This window comes from Garra rufa, chromosome 22, assembly GCF_049309525.1.
Source record: "Garra rufa chromosome 22, GarRuf1.0, whole genome shotgun sequence".
Lineage (NCBI taxonomy): Eukaryota > Metazoa > Chordata > Actinopteri > Cypriniformes > Cyprinidae > Garra > Garra rufa.
In genome coordinates, this window is record NC_133382.1 from 8,153,933 (window position 1) to 8,176,442 (window position 22,510).

The 22,510-nt window shown below is 40.2% G+C and overlaps 1 protein-coding gene across 1 annotated transcript in view; it reads left to right on the forward strand.

Annotated features, from left to right (window-relative positions):
- Positions 1 to 22,510, forward strand: part of LOC141298250 (cGMP-dependent protein kinase 1-like) — a 269,682-nt gene that overhangs the window by 208,457 nt on the left and 38,715 nt on the right. The window contains exon 9 of the mRNA XM_073828761.1: positions 6,116 to 6,190. Coding sequence (XP_073684862.1) covers positions 6,116 to 6,190 — 75 coding nt within the window. The remainder of the gene's footprint in view (positions 1 to 6,115; positions 6,191 to 22,510) is intronic.

Sequence of the window (22,510 nt, forward strand, 5' to 3'; positions counted from 1 at the left end):
GGCGAGACTGTAGGAACTCCAGAACTGTACCGACCGGGCAGTTGACTGGGTCCAGGTGGCGCTCGCGGCACCATCTCGCGAATAAGTTCCACTTAAGGCCATACAGTTTCCTCGCAGAGGGAGCTCTGGATTGGAGAAGGGTCTCAACAACCTCGGTTGAAAGACCCGCTCCTATGAGTTGTGCCCCCTCAGGGGCCACACCCATAACCTCCACCTCTCTGGGCGGGGGTGGCATATTGCGCCCCCAGCCTGAGACAGGAGGTCCCTCCTGACGGGAATCTCCCACGGAGAGCCGTCTAGGAGAGATACCAGGTCCGAGAACCATACTCGTGCCGGCCAGTACGGGGCTACTAGTAGCAGCCGCACTTGAAACCGACGGACCCGTTCCAGAACTCCCGGGAGCAGAGCGATCGGGGGAAAGGCGTACAGACGCAGCCTCGGCCACGTCTGTGCCATGGCCTCCAGCCCCAGTGGAGCTGGAGGAACTAGAGAGTACCAGAGGGGACAGTGCGATATCTCCTGAGTCGCAAACAGGTCCACCTGTGCCTGGCCAAACACTCTCCAGATCTGCCTCACCACCTCTGGGTGAAGCATCCATCCCCCGGGCCTCGGCCCCTGCCTTGACAGGACGTCTGCTCCCACATTCAGATGTCCAGGGATGTGGACTGCTCTCAGGGAGAGGAATTTCTCTTGAGACCAAAGGAGTATCCGGTACGCCAGCTTGTATAAGGGGCGTGAGCGGAGTCCTCCTTGGTGGTTTATGTAGTGAACCACCGCAGTGCTGTCTGTACGGACCAGCACATGTCTGTTTCTTAGGTCTGGGAGAAACCTCTTTAGGGCCAGGAATACTGCCAGCATCTCTAAGCGGTTTATGTGCCACGAGAGATGGTGGGCGTTCCATAGGCCTTGGGCTGAGCGGCCACGCATGACCGCTCCCCAACCGGTAAGGAAAGCGTCGGCCGCTAGCGTGATGCGGCGACCAGGCGCTCCCAGTACCGGTCCCTGAGAGAGGAACCAGGGTTTCCTCCACATGGCCAAGGCACGTAGGCAACGCCGCGTGACCTTGATCTTGCGGAGTGGGTTTCCCCTCGGGGAGAACCCCCTGGTCCTGAGCCACCACTGTAGTGGTCTCATGTGCAGCAGTCCAAAAGGTATCACGTTGGAAGCGGCTGCTATAAGACCTAACAGTACTTGAAACTGTTTGACAGTGAGTGACTGGCCTAGCTTTACTGCATTCACTGCGGTCAGTATGGAATCGACTCGTGCAGGAGACATGCGTGCCTGCGTGGAGATCGAATCCCACCCTACGCCTAAGTAAGTGGTCCTCTGTAGTGGAGAAAGCACATTCTTCTTGGCGTTGAGTCTCAACCCTAACTCTTTCATGTGAGCGAGAACAGCACCTCGATGCTGAACCGCTAACTGTTAGTTGAGTATGCGGATGCCCTGGAGTCACAGTGGAGCCAGCGCAGCATCCACACACTTCGTGAAAGTGCGGGGTGAGGGAGCTAGGCCGAAAGGAAGCACTCTGTCTTGGTAAGCCTTGCCCCTGAAAGCGAACCTGAGATACTTCCTGTGCTGAAGAACCAGAAAGTTCACTAAGGGTACCAGCCTCTCGGGACTGGTGTCTGGATTTACTTGAGGAACTAACTCGGAGTCCTGTAACAGCGAACTGGCAGGAAGCGCCGGAATTAGCTCCTCGGAAAACCCCCGCGGGGGTTGCGAACTCTCCAGGGCCGCTACGTTTCCGGGCGGACCAGCTAGAGGATGCTCGCGGGAGATAGCCGCGCCCTGTAACACTGGCAGGGTTAGCTGACTCATCTCCTGAGGGCCACGAAGGGGTCTGAAACCCGCACCTGGAGGTACGGTGCAAACCCCCTCGAGAGGGGCTGCCCTCAACGGCCCTGAACCACAACCGTCAGGGCCGCTTAGCCGAGGACTTCCTTGACTGGAGGACGACCCTCAGGTCAGGCCTCTTCGTCTTGGAAGCCCCCGACTTAGAGCGCTGCTTTCCGGGTCCCCTAGGCAGGGCCGGGGGAGCACGGGCGGCAACGCTCTGCTTTTGTGCCTCTCTATGGGAGCTCGTACACGGCTGAGGCTGCTTCTTAGATGGTGCAGCAGCCTCAGAGGAGAACACGCGGCGAGGAAAGAAAGTTCTGAACGCCGCCGCCTGCTTGCGGGCCTCCTGGTGCCTGGCCACAACGGTATCAACCGAAGCACCAAAGAGGCCAGATGGTTGCAGGGGGGCGTCTAGAAGCGTGACCCTGTCCTTGTCTTTTACGTCGGACAGGGTCAGCCAGAGATGCCTCTCCGCGGCCACCAGGGCTGCCATGGACCGCCCAACAGCACGGGCGGCCTCCTTGGTGGCGCGGAGAGCGAGATCTGCAGTTTTTTGCATCTCTGTAACGCTAACTTCCTCGCCGCTGCTGAACTCCTTCAGCAGGTCAGCCTGGTAGGCTTGCAGGATGCCCATGGTGTGAAGGCAAGACCCTGCTTGACCTGCTGCCGTGTATGCCTTACCCATCAGGCCAGAAGTGACTTTAAGGGGCCTGGTGGGCAAGGACGGAGCCTTCAAGGACGACGCCGAGCCGGGTGAAAGATAGCCCGCAAGCGTCTGTTCAACCCGTGGCATCGTCCTATAGCCATTCTCCTCTGCCCCCCCCACATTTCCATAATTTTCAGCGGGGGAGAAAAGACGGGAGGAGTATGGCTTTTCCCACGATCTCGCTAGCTCTTGGTGGAGATCGGGGAAGAAGGGAAGGCTCCGTTTAGGAGGTGCTGACTTTGTCCGCAGGAAGCGATCATTTAATCGGCTTCGCTGCGGCTCATGTGATTGCTGTTGTTCTGCGGGCCATGTGATGTGTAATTTGGCTACCGCATTAGTCAGCACCTCTATGAGCTCCTCATAGTGAGGCGAGCGTGATGGCGGTTGTGGTTCCTCTGTAACACTTTCAATGTCAACCTCCTCGGAGGAAGACAAGAGGAACTCGGGGACCTCCTCCCGGGGGGAAGAAACCGCAGCGCGGGCTTCCACATCCAGGAGGAGATCGCTCGATCCGCTGAGTGAGGGCGGAGATAGGGGATCACCCGTCTCCATACCCTCCAGCAGATCGAGCTGCGAGCCCCACGAGTGCAGCCGCCGCTCCGCCTCGGCGGAAGCGGGGCCAGACCCACGGGGCACGCTAGTGAAAGCCCCCTCCTCGAAGAGGGCTTTCCGGGAGCGAAGCAGACGCACCGGCAGGCGTTCACAGTGCTCACAGCCAGCCTTTTCGAGGGCTGACTGTGCATGCTCCGCTCCCAAGCAGACCACACATAGACTGTGTGTATCCCCACCAACAATGAAGCGTTGGCAGGGAGGGACACACTGTCTATGCGGGCGCTTAACCACCATCAAACTCTTTTTCTTAATAGGTTGCAAAGATGCCATTCTACTCAAATAAAAGTGTGTCAAACTGGACACAAAAACAGCAGAAATGGCAAGACAGACACAGACACAGAGCGCTCTCGCTGAATGACAAAAGCTGCCGCCGGCTTCAAACGCACGTGCTTTATACTTCCTGGTTGGTGACGTCACCGCGCCTGTGACGTCACCCCCGTCATTCATTGGTTGTTAGACATAGCTCAGAGTGCGGCCCGCCAATGGCGTTCCCCATAGCGTTCCTGACGCGGCTCGAGTTCCCGGAAGGGAACTCCCTTCTCATTATCTCATTTTCCCCTTAAAGGAGTAGTTCACTTTCACAACAAAAATTTACAGATAATGTTCTCACCCTCTTGTTTTCCAAGATGTTCGTGTCTTTCTTTCTTCTGTTGTGAGGAAATTTCAGGATTTCTCTCCATATAATGGACTTCTATGGTGCCCTCGAGTTTGAACTTCCAAAATGCAGCTTCAAAACGCTCTAAACCATCACAGCTGAGGAAAAAATGGTCTTATCTAGCAAAACGATTTTTTTTAAATTACAATTTATATACGTTTTAACCTCAAATGCTTGTCTTGTCTAGCTCTGTGTGTACTCTGTGTAGATATTAACAAGTATAAGAATTGTAAATGTTTAAAGAAAATAACCGATCGTTTCTCTAGATAAGACCCTTCTTTCTCGGCTGGTATCATTTAGAGCCCTTTGAAGCTGCATTTAAGCTGCATTTTGGAAGTTCAAACTCGGGGACACCATAGAAGTCCATTATAAGAATAGAAATCCTGAAATGTTTTCCTCAAAAAGCATAATTTCTTTACGACTGAAGAAAGAAAGACATAAACATCTTGGATGACAAGGGGGTGAGTACATTATCTGTAATTTTTTGTTCTGAAAATGAACTACTTTAACTTCAAAATTGTCCTACATTGCTGTTTTACCATTTTTGTCAAGAGTGTTTGATCGTTTTTGCATGTTCACTTTGCAAACTTCTGCAGTGATGCAGGGTGATTTTGAAATGATTTTTGAAGTTAAGATGATAAAAAAAAATAAAAAATAAGATGGGAGTTTTTCGACCTTCCCTGTTTTGAACCAGAAATGCACAGACTATTCATGCACATCGCAGAGAGAGTTTGGTGAAAGAGATGGAAACGAAGTGTCAGACTTAAATCACATTTAACATGCAGAAAAATAACTTGACAAGACTTAGAACTGACTTGCACTTCAACTTGGACTCCAGACTGAATCTGAGAGCCAACAATGCCAAGAACCATGTTGGGCTTCCCTAAAGAACCTTTCAATCAACAGTTCTTACTGTAATAGAACCATTTCAATAATCTGTAGACATAAAATAAGAAGCTTTATAGTCCAATGGAAAGTTTCTATGAATGTTAAAGGTTCTTCATTGAACCATAATTGCCAATAAACAAGTATTTCATCCTATTGATGATTTCTTATTGAATGGCCTTTTTGACTGTATGGTGAATAAACTGTTAAATGAAATAATGACATTAGGGAAGAAAAGACATTTTAATTTAAGTTAAAACTCTTGGAATATGACTTGGTGGACCAAATATATATAATTAAATGTGCCTTAACAGGATTTATTAAACTAACATGTCTGTTTAGCAGAGATTAGGCTCAGCAGCCTTGGCAAACCGCTGTCTAATTATTGTTTTGGAAATATTAATTTAAAAGCTTTTCTTTTTACAGAACATAGACAATAGCGGTTCTGCATAAAGACATTTTTATTAAAGCCAACACAAGGCTTTTTTCCTCTTTGTGACAATCACTATAAAACGATCTGCTTTTATTTTACCCTTCCTTGTCCCAGACCTTCAAGTTCTGCAAGCCAAATCCTTATCTTATTCTAGAAGCAGAACAAACTGTTTTATGTGTGATCTCAGACTATTTTGCCTTATAAAAAGATGGGATAGAGAAAGCCACAGATGTCTTTCCTTCAAATGATGATGAACGGCTGGATGGTTAATGGTATGAAGAGCATTTGGGACGCACTACGTTGTGATTGACTTTGTCCTGTGCAGATCATAGATCTATACAACTTGTAGTCAAATTGTTTGCTCCTAAATGATAATCATCTGTTTATGCTATTTTTCAATACAAATGGTTCCTACAGTGGCGCATTTTGTTTCATTAAGTCTCATAAACTTTTTTTATTTATTAAAAATACACTCTGTTGCAATCTTTTTTGAACCAAAGATACCTTTTAGAAACTTAAGTTGGTTTAGTAAAAAGCATTCATTTTTATTAGACCCTTCAAATATGTACTTCACAATATACTGTGGTCATTTATTCATTCCCTTTAAGTACACTACCTTGACCTTGTCTTTTCTGACTTACATATACTTTTATTGCTTTAAATCAGTTGTGGTTCATGTTCAGGGGCAAGTTAATCTTAAAATAGTTCATGATAATAGGCCAGTGGCCAGACCTATTAATTGAACAATAGTATAAGGTGTGGAAAAAAAGGTGGAAAATTAATGTAGACCTTTAGACCTTTTGCTTTTAAATAGTGCTCATTAGGCCTCATTTATTACAATGTCAGTATAAATTTCTGATTCAGTCATGAAGACAAAACCATTTTGAATCAACCCAGCGTCCACCCCAAACCTCTACTTCCTTCACATCTGAGGGCATTTATAAATAGCACATATTAAAGTAATCAATGTTTCTGTTCACATTTGCAGGTCCTTCAAGCACTTGATTGGAGGTCTGGACGACGTTTCAAACAAAGGCTATGATGATGCTGGCACCAAAGCAAAGTAAGTCTGATACTCAACACTTTCTTATTGTGTTATCACACTATATGGAGTTCTGTACATTAAATTATGATTCAGTATGATTCAGTTAAGTACAGTGCATTAAGAAAATATTCAGTTTTGCACATTTTGTGTTGCAGACTTGTGCTTAAATGCTTTTAGGTTTTTTTTTTTTCAATCTCACTCTACAGTGCCATGCCATTGCATTTGAAAATTGGCTCAGGTTGATCCCATTTCTCTGAATCATCACTATGACTAGTACAATGCAGTTGGTGGAAAGAAATAGAATTGTAATATCAAAGTGAAAAACGTCTTTTACATATGTACAAACTACACAAACAAGCAGCACACTCCCATTATTAATAACATCTTTGCGATATGAATTCATCTCTCCTTAACGAGTTCAACCATGTGGTGTATGATGAAGGTCCACATGGCAGAAATTAATTGGTCTGTGTTTTTCATTTGATTTGCATGTCTGGCTGTGGCTCTGACCTCCTTGTGGCTATAATTATCTCAGCTCGACAGGTCTTCAGGATTGAGTAAACCAATATGACCAAATGCATTAGAATTTTCACCATATCTGGAGACATCTTGAGCTTTTTTGTTTAGATAGATTTGCAATTGCATTTAAAATCCATATTTTATCTATCAGGGGCATTTCCACTGGGGAGACAAGGGAGGCAGGGCCTCCTCAAAATATTGGAAAAAATTTCTCCAAAATAAAACAATGCCAGTATTATAAAATAAAACATTGAGAAGTCTATAAATCACTCCACTCGTTTTTCTAAAGAAACATTGTCCAACAGCGGCACCAGCTGGTAAAGTTACAGTGGGAGTCTCTTTCATCTCCCCTGAGCCCACTGAATTCTAACAGACCGCTTAAGCCTGTGGTGAGTTTGTTGCAGGGTATTTGAGAATGAATGGGGGAAAGAGAGGAGGCAAATCCTCCACTGACATATGATTGGATAGAACGGGCTTTCTTTGACTGTGATTGGTTCATGAGATAAATCACGCCTCTTGCCTCTTGGGTTTGTGTGTGTTCCGCATTCGAGAATCACTTTGAATGAACAATATAATTGTGTTCATGGGAAGACTCATTCAAAAAGGCAAGTAAACAAGTCATACACTTAGATATGACCAATTTATGTCAAAATAAGAAAGAAAAAAAGATTTATAAACGGGTAAAATTACTTTAAAATCAATCCTAAACATAACTGGAAGCCAGTGTAAGGACCTGAGGACTGGTGATGACTGCTCTGATTTTCTGGTTCTAGTAAGAATCCTGGCAGCAGCATTCTATATGAGCTGCAGCTGTCCAATGGTCTTCTTGGAAAGGCCAATGAGGAGACCATTACAACAGTCCACCCTGCTGGTGATAAAGGCATGAACTAATTTTTCCAAGTCTTGACAGGAAACAAAACATCTCATTCTTGCAATGTTTTTGAGATGATAGTATGCTGATTTAGTTACTGCTTTGACATAGGGCTGCACGATGTTGTGAGGCGCATTTAGTCAATGAAGCCGGTACTTTGATTAGTAGTAAATCTCCATCATGTGCGTTCAGCTGCGTTCAGCTGGAGCGTTCAGAGGCGTAAATCACAGCTTGTCAGTGATTTACGTCTCTGTGTATTAATTGCCGCTCCAGCTGAACGCACATGATGGAGATTTACTACTAATCAAAGTACCGGCTTCATTGACTAAATGCGCCTCACAACATCGTGCGATTAATCGTGCAGCCCTACTTTGACATGGCTACTGAAACTGACATATATATATATAGCCTATATATACAGTCAAGCCCAAGATTATTCATACCCCTGGCAAATTCTGACTTAAAGTTACTTTTATTCAACCAGAAAGTTTTTTTTTTTTGGATCGGAAATGATACGGGCTTCTCTCAAAAGATAATAAGACAATATACAAGAGGCATAATTGTGGGGAAAAAAAAAAATAAAAAAAAAATCTTATTTACATTTAACAAAAAGTGTCATGTCCAAAATTATTCATACCCTTTGCAAACTGTCACAGGAAAATACAAAGTTCTATACCATTCCAAATAGTCCAAGCTGTTCTAAAGCATCCTAATTACCCTGATTCATTGGGAACAGCTGTTTTAATCAACTCAACAGTTGTAAAATAGAAGCTCTCTGCTGTTTGTGGACAGTTATGGCTAAGACAAAGGAGCTCACTGAGGACCTGCGGCTGCGCATTGTGGTTGCTCACAAGTCAGGAAAGGGCTAAAAGACCATATCTAAATGTTTTGAAGTTCCGGTGGCTACTGTGCAAAGTATTATTAAAAAATAAAAGACGTTCTGGCCAGGAGGATAGTGAGAGAGGTTAAAAAAGAATCCAAGGATCACCACCAAGGCCATCCTGATGAATGTGGGCTCTGCTGGTGGCAACATCTCAAGGCAGACAGTCCAACGGACACTGCACACCACTGGATTCCATAGACGCAGACCAAGGAGGACACCACTTCTCCAGATAAAGCACACAAAGCCTGCTTGGCCTTTGCAAATGCTCATCTGGACAAAGAAGACGACTTCTGGTCTTCTGTTTTATGGTCAGATGAAACAAAAATTGAATTGTTTGGCCACAATGATGTAGCCTTCATTTGGCGTAAAAAAGGAGAAGCCTTCAACCCTAAGAACACCATCCCCACTGTCAAACATAATGGTGAGAACCTATTGTTTTGGGGGTTTTATTTTTAGCCGGTGGACCAGGGAACCTAATCACAGTAAAATTCTCAACAACATCAGGCAGTCTGCAGAGAAACTTGGCATACCCTTCTCAAAATTATTGAGAAGGGTATGAATAATTTTGGACATGCCACTTTTTGTTCAAATGTAAATAAAAGATGAGTAATAATTTTTTTCCCACAATGATGCCTCTTGTACATGGTCTTATTATCTTCTGGGAGACGTCTGTGTCATTTCTAATAAAAATAAAAATAAAATAAAAAAACCTGCTGGTTGAATAAAGGTAACTTTAAGTCAGAATTTGCCAGGGGTATGAATAATTTCGGGCTTGACTGTATATACAGTTGAGGTCAAAAGTTAATTATTTTACCAAAATAGGAGGGATGATATAAAATATATTTTATTTTTAATTTGGTACGGACTTAAATAAGATCGTTCACATAAAAGACGTTCACATATTCCACAAGAGAAAATAATAGTTGAATTGATAAAAATTACCATGTTAAAAATTTACATACACTTGATTCTTAAACTGCCCACTGTTCTTCAGAAAAATCCTCCAGGTCCCTCAAATTATTGGTTTTCAGGATTTTTGTGTAAAACATGGTCTGTGGGAAATCAGCTTAATGAAATTTAAAGTAAATCTCCTTGTCTGTGTCCGATATTTACAGAGCTTTATAAAATTCTTAAAATGCTTGATGAGATTCAGACTTGGCTTAATAAATAGAATATTGTTTACATTGTTAGTGTAAAAATATAAAATATATTTAACCAAGCAAATGTGACTAGGACAAATATTTGATTAAAAAAAAAAACGTTTCCTCATTTCAGAACACCAGAGTTTGTCTTAACTGACTTTTCATATCTAGTATGACTGAACCTAACTTTTCAAAACCATTTCAATACTTAGCAAAAAGCCTGGGGTCTACACACAGTGAGTGATATAAGAGCGCCCTCGTGTGGCCATACCTAGACGATACCTAGACGTTCAATTCAGTGGTAAGCTTTGTAGGATATTTAAAAATCTCTTGTCAGCTGCAGAATATCATTTAATTTCAATAAATACTGTTTAATAGTGCATGCAATGTGTTATATCTAATCTTAATTAATTAGTAATATGTAATACCTTGTCACTCACTATGACCTTTGCCTCTGTAAGGCCTTATACTGTGAACTGAACAATGTAATTACATGCAAGTGACTTGGTGATATGAGGGGGTGGTTTCAATATGCATGAAATTATATAGCTGCATATTGTTGTTGAGCTCTAGCTGTAAATAGAGGCTTTAATAGATGCGTGTTTAATGACGAGAGTGCCTGTTAAAAGCCCAGACATGAGAATGAGTTGAGATTGAAGTGCTGCATTATCAAACAAAAATGAGCCAGTAGCTGTAGTCAGTCCATTTTAGTTATTTATTTATTTTAATTAAAAGAAAAGTTTATTATAAAAAGCCTTTTACTTCCCTCGTCTTGTTTTTTCTTTCTTTCTTCCATGAAAAGCAAATGTAAAATTGAGACATGTTACATTAGATCAGACCTGACAGCTCAATTAAATACAATGTCACTTTTTCTTTTCCAGTCTGCAAGATATATTCCAAGTTGTACTACTCATACAGTAGTATTAGTTTGTAGTATTCAAGCAATTTTGGAACAGACACAATTTAATTGTGGTGCTTCTAATTAAGTGGTAAAAAGCAGATGCAAACTTTTTATATATACAGCGGATATACACATCCCCAACTACAGGGGTTTGCAAAGAAACTGCAGAGACTTGATATGTGAGGTGATGAAAAGATCATTTTATCCAATGTTAAATTTTAGATATATAAATGTGGCTTAGTGTGGTTATTAAATCAATGTCTGCAATTGAATTTAATATCTGTATAGTCTGATGCTTTATGTGCTTCAAAGGGAAACACAGCACAGTGTTTATATACAACTCAAGTTCTTGTTTCACAGAAAATAAAAATCTCCAGAAAACTCCATCTCTGCATGTGCTAATAGAATACAATGTTTGTTTGTTTGTTTGTTTTTAACACACACTCTCATAATTTCCACAATTTATGTGGACAGAATTTTACAGCATTTCAGCAGAATTGTGCAAAAATAATGTCATCAAATCTTTTGGATTCCATCAAAAATATCATAATTTCAGAAGATGAACAAAGATCTTTCGGGTTTGGAACAATATAGGGTTGAGTAAATAATGACAGAAGAATTGTCATATATATACAGTTGAAGTCAAAAGTTTACATACACCTTGCAGAAACTGTAGAAATTTAATTATTTTGCCAAAATAAGATAAAAAATAAATTGTATTTTTAATTTAGTACTGACCTGAATAAGATATTTCACATAAAATACATTTACATATTGTCTACGAGAGAAAATAATTGTTGAATTAATAAAAATGACCATGTACAAAAGTTTATATACACTTGATTCTTAAGCTTCCCACTGTTCTTCAGAAAAATCTTTCAGGTCCAACCATGTTTTGTGTGTGTGTGTGTGTGTGTGTGTGTGTGTGTGTGTGTGTGTGTGTGTGTGTGTGTGTGTGTGTGTGTGTGTGTGTGTGTGTGTGTGTGTGTGTGTGTGTGTGTGTGTGTGTGTGTTTTTGAACCCTTTCCAACAATCACTGTATGATTTTGAGATCCAGCTTTTCACACTGAGGACAACTGAGGGACTCATATGCAACTACTGCAAAAGGTTCAAATGCTCACTGATGTCCCAGAAGAAAAAACAATGCATTAAGAGGCAGGGGTGTAAAAGTTTGAACAGAATGAAGATGTGTACATTTTTTTTTTAATTTTTCCTAAATCTCTTCTTTTTTTTTTTTTTCATTTAGTACTGCCCTTCAGAAGCTACAGAAGATACTTACATGTTTCCTACAAGACAAAATAAGTAAAATTTATCCTGATCTTCAAATTCTTAATGCATCGGGTTTCTTTCTGGAGCATCAGTGAACGTTTAAACCTTCTCTAATAGTTGCATATGAGTCCCTCAGTTGTCCTCAGTGTGAAGAGTTGGATTGCAAAAGCATACAGTCATTGTTGGAAAGAGTTCAAATGCACAAAAATGCTGGAAAACCAAATTTGTAGGAACTGAAGGATTTTTCTGAAGAACAGCAGGCAGTTAGCCTGGAAAAATCCAGACCCTATAATCTATTAAGATTAAGGGTCTGGGATCGAGCAATGAAAACTGCCCAACTCAAGGGGCGGCACCAAGCATGCATTTGAAACTCTAACTGCACGCAATTGGATAACGCCACGACCAATCACAACAATACACGCTTAGCTACCAGCAGAGCTAAATGATGTTTCATTAACAAAGTTCGGGAGAAGCGCATCAGATGCTTAGCGTAAACATCACAAGTCAATCAGCGCCATAGGTTTAAATACAGCTGACTCACCTCAATTCACTCGATGGTTTATCAGTAACCCTCCACCACCCCATCTCATCACCCCAAGTTCTCGCTACTCCTATTGGGGGGTAACGTACTCTGGGTTCGGGCCACTGCCGAGCTCGGAGCCCTTCACCGGACAGCACGCCAAACATGCACTACTATTCTCCGGCTAATTATATGTAAGCGTGAACTCGTGAACTGATAGATTAAACTCTTGCCGTATCCAGTCGGCAAAAACGTCCTTCTTGCAAAGGAACGATTCGAGTTTTCGGTTTTCTGTTCCTCTTTTATATGGAAAGCCAAGTCTAACTCGTTCATTGTAGCGGCCAAAGCCGTTTCAAGCAACTTGTTGTTCATCTGTAGCGACAGCGATCTTTCAAAGTTTACTATATGATTCGGACGTCGCAGTGCTGTCATCATCAGCTTAGCTCGCCTCTGGCCCGCCTACATCAGATACACCGATTTGATTGGTTCCCACAATTGCTTACGTATTGCAGTAACCTGCATCATTGCTCGATGCCAGAGTGTCTTGCAGAGACAATTCAAATTGTGCTCTCGCGAGACCTCTGGATTTCCAGGGTAGCAGGCAGTTTAACTGGGACAAACAAGGGATTCATGATCATTCAGGCAACAACACAATATTAAGAATTAAGTATAAATCAACTATTATTTTCTCTTGTGGACTATATGTTAACATCTTTTATGTGAAATATCTTATTCAGGTCAGTACTTAATGAAAAATAACATGCATTTTGTATGATCCCTCTTATTATGGTAAAAAAATGAACATTTTGCAGATTCTGCAAGGTGTATGTTAACTTTTTATCTCAACTATATATGGATGGAAGTCAACTGTTTGGTTATTCTTTAAAATAGTTTTGGGTAAATATAAAGTGAACATGAACAGCTGTAGACTAGCTAAAACCGCTGAAGTTTTTGTCATCTCCATAGTATGGTAGGCCCTAAAATAAGTGACTAAAATAAACTAACGATTCCCGGCTGAATCGTGCAACATTGCTGTTGGTCCAACACAGCTGGAAGTGTGACTCATCACACAGTTTCTTTGCTCATGAGAGCCGCACAGCCCAGCGGCATAGCGTTAGAGTTGGGACTCAGGTGTGTTTCTCCAAACACTGGCATTAGACAGCGTTCTGATGTTGAAATCCAAGCCAGCAGTCAGCTTGAAGGAAGCATGGCACAGTGCAGCACCTGCAGTGACACCAGTGTCTCTAACTGTCATAACATAAGCGTTGCTCTTCTGTGGTCACGTCTGTTGATGCACATGTACTGTACGCTGGTCTTGTTGCCATGGTGTCAGGTCAGCGTGTGTATTCAGCACCTCTGCTCTCATTAGAGCATCAGGCGTGTGGAGGAGCTCAAGTGCTGAATACACAGAGAGATCTGAAGTTGTGTTAATGAAATGCACTCTGCTCACAATAGCAAGTGTCTAAACAACCTCTATCACCCAAGAGAATTACATTACATTCATTAGTTACTAGGATACTGCCTTTGGATTTATGTGTGTGTGTGTGTGTGTGTGTGTGTGTGTGTGTGTGTGTGTGTACCTGGTATTCATCACGTTGTGGGGACCAAATGTCCCCACAAGGATAGGAATACCAGTAGATTTTGACCTTGTGGGGACATTTCTCAGGTCCCCATGAGGAAACAGGCTTATAAATCATGCACAATGAGTTTTTTTGAGTAAGTAAAAGTATGCACAATCTCCTGTGAGGGCTAGGTTTAGGTGTAGGGTAGGTGTAGGGCGATAGAAAGTACGGTTTGTACAGTATAAAAACCATTACGCCTATGGAATGTCCCCATAAAACATGTAAACCCAACATGTGTGTGTGTGTGTGTGTGTGTGTGTGTGTGTGTGTGTGTGTGCACTTACTTATGTCACTTTTGGGGACATTCACCAGAGTACACACCAGTAAACTGAGGACCACCTTGACAATTGGGGACATTTTGATGGTCCTCATTTGTCTGACCATATAGTAGCATTCAGGATGCTCTAAAATGGTGTCTAGGCTTAAAATCTCACTTGTCCTTAAATTGTACTTTTATGTGATTTGTGTACCGAAAGTGTGTAAACCCCCCCTCCTTCCCCCAACAATCTGTGTATAACACAGCGCCCTCTAGGAGAACTGCACCCTCTCTGAGATACACACTCTGGGGATTCGGACCAATCAGCAGCCAGGAATAAGCCACGCATTTCTGAATAATTAACTGATCGGACCAATCAGAGGCAAAATACCTCAGCAATAGGTTTAGCAGAAGAAAATGATTAATATTTATTAATGAGTAGATAGATAATCAATTTAAATGAAAGATAAATTGATAATTTAATCCATTAATCCGTGTTTAATTAAAAAAATAATTATGTACACCAAAAGAAGCTCTCATGCTTTACATCCATTAACGTTTGTTCCTAACTTTTAATCGTATATTGTCAGTTTTGCAGTGTCTGTGTGCAGATCGCGCTGCGTGCCGCCCCTCCCCCACATAACGGACACTTACCGAGAGATCAGAGACAAACGGGAGAGAAGCACAGTACAGTAACTTAGAGATTGTAGTTTATGGTGTATGAACAGTGTGAAACACGGCAGGAGAAGGACACATGAAGACACATGTGCATATAAAAGCACATATTTCCTCCGAAAAGCAGCAGAGGGACAGATATGTACATTTCCGGTTCTCCAGTACATATGAGCGCAACCGGCGCCTCCCCCTCCCCCACCACCGGAGAACCGTTACAGCAAACATCAACTTATTACAGACGGAACGGGCTCTGCTTACAATGAGAATTATTTAGATGAGTAATATTAATAATAATATTTATTATTAGTATTTATTTTGTATTTATTATTATTACTAAAACTACTATTATTTCTTTGATTTTATTTAGTTAAGGTATACACTATTTAGATGAGTAGTAGAAATAATAATAATAATAATAATAACATTTATTATTTTTAGTATTTATATATTTATTATTAATATATATTTTATTACTTTTAATGTTACTACTGTTATTGCATTTATTTTATTTAGTTAGAATATACACTAGTTAGATGAGTAGGCTAATAATGATAATGATGATGATAATATATTTTATTTGAGTGTCAAACACCTTAATTGGTGCCCAGCTGGCTTATTAGACACTTTGACAGATAATATACAATAGCCACGTAGCGGAATACAAAGCAAAACACAACATATGAACACATACAAAAAGGAGAAAATTGGATACAAAATACTTTGCCGCAGACACCATGCCTTTTCCACAAATTTTGCAAGAGTAAACAACCAACACAGCATTTCAGCTTTATATTTCCAAAATTAATCAGGATTTTTCAACTGAATTGATTCAAAAAGAGAATTCCTTAGATCGCTGTATAAAGGACAATGAAAAATAAAATGAAATTCATCCTCCACAACCTGGAGATCACAAAATTCACACAAACGTAAATGTTCAGGTGTACCTTTAAATCGACCTACTTCTACTGCCAGAGGAAAGGTACCGGTTCTTAGCTGAGCACAGAGGGACCTCTGCCTTCTCTTTAAATTAAACAAAATATAAGGTTCTGTAACATAATCATGAACTGAACATAATTTCTAAGCTTTGGCTTCCTCCAAATCAACTGCTTCCCTTGATCTTTATATTTTGTAACCAATCCCTGTCTGACATCATTTATATTACATTGCAAGTAATTCCGAAGCATTATATGCATGTCAGAAGCAGACAATATTATTGAAACCTCTCTAAACCAGGGGTGATGGTTTATTCTGTCCCAATTAAAAATTATCCTAGTTAACCTTTCCTCAGGCAGACTGACAAGACGGTTCCACAATCGCACCATTTCACATCTTTGTTTTATAATACATGGATCCCAACCTGCATCCCCTTCAACAGCTACCTTTGCTGCATATTTATGCACACCAAGAAAACACCTCAAGGCACGATACTGAACAGAGCTACAATCAGAAATCTCTCTGAAACCCCAAACCCCTGCGACATAAAACAAAACCGAATCAACGTAAGATTTATAAAGTTGTGTAAATGTAGAAAAGCCAAGATCTGTACATGATTTCATTTGACTAATCACAGCACCTAATGCTCTTCCAGCGGACTCAGCTAAAATTTTCCTTCCCTCAGAAAACTTCATATTTTCAACAAAAACTAAACCGAGATATTTGTACTGAGAAGTAAACTTCAAAGGCACGGAGCCAAACTGGAATGTATAATTGCACTGTGAATCACTTTTCTTCCTAAAATGAATAACTTGTGTTTTTTTGCTATTAATAGTAAGACGCCATTTACTGCACCAAGAGCTCATAATATCCAACAAATTTTGCAGATTAACGCAATTTTCAGCAATCAAAACAATATCATTTGCATAAAGCAGAATACTTAAATCAAAGTCATCAATAGGAACACCAAGATTACACTCTAAAAAATAAAACATTAGTTCGACATAAAAAAATGTGTTAACGTTTTCCACTAGAATTTTTAAGTTAAGCCAACTGCTGGCAGAATTACATTAATTCAAAGCAATGTTTTTGAGTATGGTGAAGTAGCTTTTTGGCCACAACAAAACATATGTCTAAGTTACATGAACTTAATAATTGTCAACAAGAATGCAAGTATTTAAGTTGATCCAACATGATATTTATGCATGGTGAAGTAGCTTTTTGGTCATAATAAAATACATTTCTAATTAAAATGAACTTAATATTTATCAACATACATGCAAGTATTTAAGTTGATCCAACATGATATTTTAGGTATGGTATAGTAGCTTTTTGGTCACAATAAAACAAATTTCTAAATAAAATGAACTTAATAATTAGTATGATCCCTGCAAGAGATTCCTATAATAAGGGCATTTTCCTGTTTCCCAGAAGGCTAAGTCTCTAAAAATGATAACCTTGGTCGTTTGGTTGTAACATAACCTTGAGTACCTTGTGGGTCGGGCTCCTCCATGGTGGTGCCTGCCCACAAAGAAGTCGAGGTTCTAAGACAGTTGGATACTTGATGATCAGACTTTTTTCCAAATGAAATTAAGTTACCATGTGCTGTGTCTGCTCTTGTGTCATGACCTTCAGAAAAAGGATCCCCCAGAAATGAGGTGTAGCTACAGAACCTTGCTGTCTTTGTGAAGCAAGAAGCAGTTAAATGATTATAACTCAATCTGACGACGATGAGGATGTTGTGTGTTTGTTTGTTTGGTGGTTTGAAGGTGGCTGAGTGAAATCAGCTGACAGCAAGGAGATGCAAAATACCTTCTGAAAGGTTGCTAGGAGTATTTAGAGGCATGAGGGCGATGTCAAAACCAAGCACCTGGACAGCAGCTAAGGGACTCTTTCCTGGTGCTCAAAAAGAATGGATATTCAGACAGTATTATTCAAATGAGTTAGACCTATTTATTGACAGTAAAAACAGTAGGACAATTCTTAAACTTTCAAACAGCAAGATTTGTAGGCTACATTTTCCTGAGACACAAAACAGCATGCCCTCAGAAACTTATGAGGAACAGTGTAATAAAATGTAGTAAATCCCAGTACATGGATCACCATTCTTTGACTTGAACACATGAAAGTGAATCAAAACAAGATTTGACAGATTGCTGTACATTAAATGTAGTCATTTAAACATAAAATGAGCAAAGCTTCTTTCATTCAACTTTTCCAGTACTCTTACATAATCATCTTTATTCTTATCAATATTTGACTATTCACCTTCCAGATTAACGGCAACTAAAGAGGGCACTGCATATGAAGTTCAAAACACACCAATACCCTCAGAACACAGAAGTCATGGGAAAAATTAACCACAGCTCAAATTCCTTAAAGGGATAGTTCACCCAAAAATGAAAATTTGATATTTATCTGCTTACCCCCAATGCATTCAAGATGTAAGTGACTTTGTTTCCTCAGAAAAACACAAACGAAGATTTTTAACGAAAACCGGTGCAGTCTGCCAGCCTTATCATGGACGTGGATGGGCACCAGACCTTTAAAAGTAAACAAAAACAAGCACAGACAAATCCAAATTACACCCTGCGACTCGTGACGATACATTGATGTCTTAAGACACGAAACGATCGGTTTTTGTGAGAAACTGAACAGTATTTATATAATTTTTTACCTTTGATACACAGCCACGTCCATCAGTCACGTCACATGTGCACGCGCTCTGGTGTATAATACGCAAACACCGTAAGGGGAAATCAGTGAAAAGTCCCGGATGAGTTTGAGCAAGCAACCGTAATCTTTTAGCTTTAAATCAGTGTAAAAAATCAGGATACGCGCAAGTAATTACCATTTTGAATAGCCGCTATACCCACAATCTCTGTGCTCTGTGTAAACAATGAGTGTCGTATACATGCGACAGATCGCTTCCGGCGTTTGCGTATACTATGCCAGAGCGCGTTCACATGTCACAAGCCGGATGATGATCTCGTGTTCATGACAGATGGACGTGGCTGTGTATCAAAGGTAAAAAATGATATAAATACTGTTTAGTTTCTCACAAAAACCGATCGTTTCGTGTCTTAAGACATTAACGTATCGTCACGAATGTAATTTGGATTTGTCTGTGCATGTTTTTGTGTAATTTTAAAGGTTTGGTGCCCATCCATGATAAGGCTGGCAGACTGCGCCGGTTTTCATTAAAAATCTTCATTTGTGTTTTTCTGAGGAAACAAAGTAACCTACATCTTGGATGCCCTGGGGGTAAGCAGATAAACATCACATTTTCATTTTTGGGTGAACTATCCCTTTAAAAACGTGCAAACAGCAGCATTTGTAGGCTAGACACATAACATGAACTCAGAAGCTTATGAAGAACAGTGTCTTAAAATTTGGTAAAACCCAATGCATGAAGTGGCACCAGAAATGCAGAAAAAAGAACAGGTTGTGTGTGTGTGTGTGTGTGTGTGTGTGTGTGTGTGTGTGTGTGTGTGTGTGTGTGTGTGATGTGAAACTCTCCCTCACGAAAGGTCGATCAAGTCTGCTCTAGAAAATACCAAACTTGAGATTCATTACTTTAGAGCTGGCTTTTTGTCCATAAAGCTGAAGGCATAGCTTCTGAAATACTTCAAAGGTAAATTTCAAGTGCTTGGGATAGGTAAGGTTAAGAGCGTAGATTACTCCCATCAGCAAAGCACAGGATCTGGCGACATCAATCCCCTCCAGGATCTTGGATCCCTCAACTATGATGGTTGCACGCCCATCACCAACGATAGCAATCTTCATCACTTGCATTGCAAGGTCTGCGTCGAGCTCCTCCACATCCTTGTAAGAGAAATTAAAAGATGTCAGGATGTATAATAGCTTATGTTATATTACAATATACAGACAGCAATAACGTCAGTGTTTGTCACGCTGCAGTCGACTGTAAACTGCACCATACTTTATCTCCAGTGCCGATTAACGTTATTTAACCGCACGCTTTTTATTAAGAAAAAGATAAAGAAATGTTTCATATTCGGCGATGGTCCTGGCAATAAACAAGTGTGCGTTCGCTCCACAGCACATAATATTGTAAAATCTGCTATTGAATTAGCACCAAATTATAAATGCTTAAGGTATTATTTAATGAACCTTTCAAACACACTGGAAGATAATGGCGGCGTCTTCATTTCAGCAGTGGCAGTGACGAAGCATGGCGGAGTCGAATTACATCTCTATGGAGTTTTTTTAACACTGATGAAATAACTCTGTGGAATAACTCCAACACCAAACACCATTTTACTCTGAACGTGTTAAAATTACTCTTTGGGTGTTAAAATCAACTCGAAAATGTTTAATACCGAAATTTCAACTCTCCCATTTTTGCTGTGATGGGTTAAAAATCTCCTGCAGATAAGTTCATTAAAGTCGAACAGTAAACGTGAATATAGCTCTCATATATATATATATATATATAACAAGAGCCCAATGATTTCTACTATCGCTGAATTAGCGGCTCCGTGTACGTTAAAACCGAACCACGCACACAGATGCGGGAGCAAGCTAACCGGAGCGTCTCGCCCGCTACCCGGAGAGATAGTATGTTACATCGTTCTTTTAAAGTAGGCTATCACTAACAGAATCCCAAGCTAATGCAAATATGTGTAATTAAGCATAGAATTACTTACCATTCAACACGACCACAACGCTGGATGAGCCTTGAACACGTGCTGCTAGACAGGTCCGCTTCAGCAGAAGAGGGAAAATGTGGGCTGTTTACACGTCATCAAGTTGTATTTTACATCGACAGAACTTAAAATTAAATTATTTTATGATTAACGGATTATTTTAAACTCAGACAAGTCATGATTATATATTGAATCAAAAGGCATAATTTTTGTGTCACCTGAGCTCAATAAAATAAAAATTGAAAGTAAAAAGTCTAACAGTATTTATGAACTTGATTTTTCATTTTACAACAACATATATATTTAAGTAATGGCAAAAGGTCCCATTAATTACTTTTTAGAGTGTAGCCTGCTTAATTTCTTGAGCTAAATCATTTATATAAGAGTGAATAAGGAAGGGGAGAGTAAGTTTCCCTGCTTCACTTCAAAAGGTGTTGGAAACCAGGCTGTTCTAAAATTATTTATTTGTACACAGGCAATAGGATCTCTGTAAAGGGCTTTTATCGCATTATAACATTTTCCATTAATACCAGATGAAAGTAATTTAAATAATAGAAGTTCTCGATTAACACAGTCAAACGCCTTTTTGAAACCAATAAAACAAGCAAAAGTACTTTTGCCCTTTTCCAAACGAGCTCTCACCACAGAAGATAACACATAAATATGGCCAATGCAGGATCTATTTTCCCTAAAACCATTCTGTTCATCTACCATCCAACCACTGGACTCCAAAAAAATATTAAGTCTGTTGTTAAGGACTCCTGAGTAAATTTTATAGACTGTGCTGATCAAACTAATCCCTCTATAATTTAACGGGACTCTCGGGTCATCATTCGTCGATTTTGTAATAGGTTTGATAACTGATTTATTCCATAATACTGTTCTGAAAACATATATAACACAAGCAATGTAAGACATTACACAAGTTAGGGTTTTTAAGTACTTCATTAGGGAGGTCCTCAATGCCTACAGCTTTATTTTCTTTGGCTTTGCCTAACACTTTAAGTACCTCGTCTAATGTAATCTCACTGTTCAGTATATCATTTTGATAGAATTTAGTATTCATCCCTGTTTCCATCTCAAATTTTACTTTACAAGTTTCTTCTAAGAAATGATCATCAAATAAAGTAGAAACACAATCGGCATATAAAATACTGTAATCTTTTTCCCACTTTTTTATTATTTCACTGGATTCAAAGCAAGATTCACCCTTTTCCATTAAAACCTCCATGGGTATTAATGTTTTCTTTTTTGGACCTAACTTATGTATTTCCCTCCAAAATTGCTGTGGGTTACCAGTTTGTAATTGTTCTAATTTGAGAGCTTGACCTCTCTTAAATCTCCTCTTATAGAACCTAAATTTTCTGTCAAAATTAACCTGACATTGCTTGTATTCATTACGCAAGACCTTCCTCTTCATGGGATTTCCAGGACCACATTTAAGGAATGTTCTCTCTACAGAACACAACTTCAATCCGTAACTCACATAACTCAGTATTCCAGAATGGCTGTTTAACTCTGTAATATTTCCTTGAAAAAAACATTTTTTGTACAGGACAATACTTTTCCATCTCATCATGTAAAAGATTTCAGAGATTGATGTAACAGGGATCCATTTTTTCTTGATTTTCTTCTGCTATATGTAGTTGACCTATACATCTAATAAAGCCCTACGACACATTTCAGATGAGAGAAAATCAACAGAATAATTTCTGCTTTGACTTTTGGCATACTGTAAACTGTCAACATTAATCAAAGTATTAAACACCTCTCGGCACTTGAAAACGTAAACAGAGACTGATCAGGGAGTGTACTATGATCATCAATCAACTTAAAACTTTCAGGACCAACTCTATCAATAAGTTCAGAAGGAGTGTAAACATTAAATCCAAGACATGTTTTAGTATCAGCATGTGAGGTCATTATATAATCAACAACTGCTTTACCCCTAACAGAAATTGATGTAAAATTGTCATTTTCAGGATTTAACCTCCCGTTAACTATACCACATTTGGAATCCTTTAGTAAATCAATAAATGTATGACCATGATTATTTATACTCGTGTCCAAGACCACA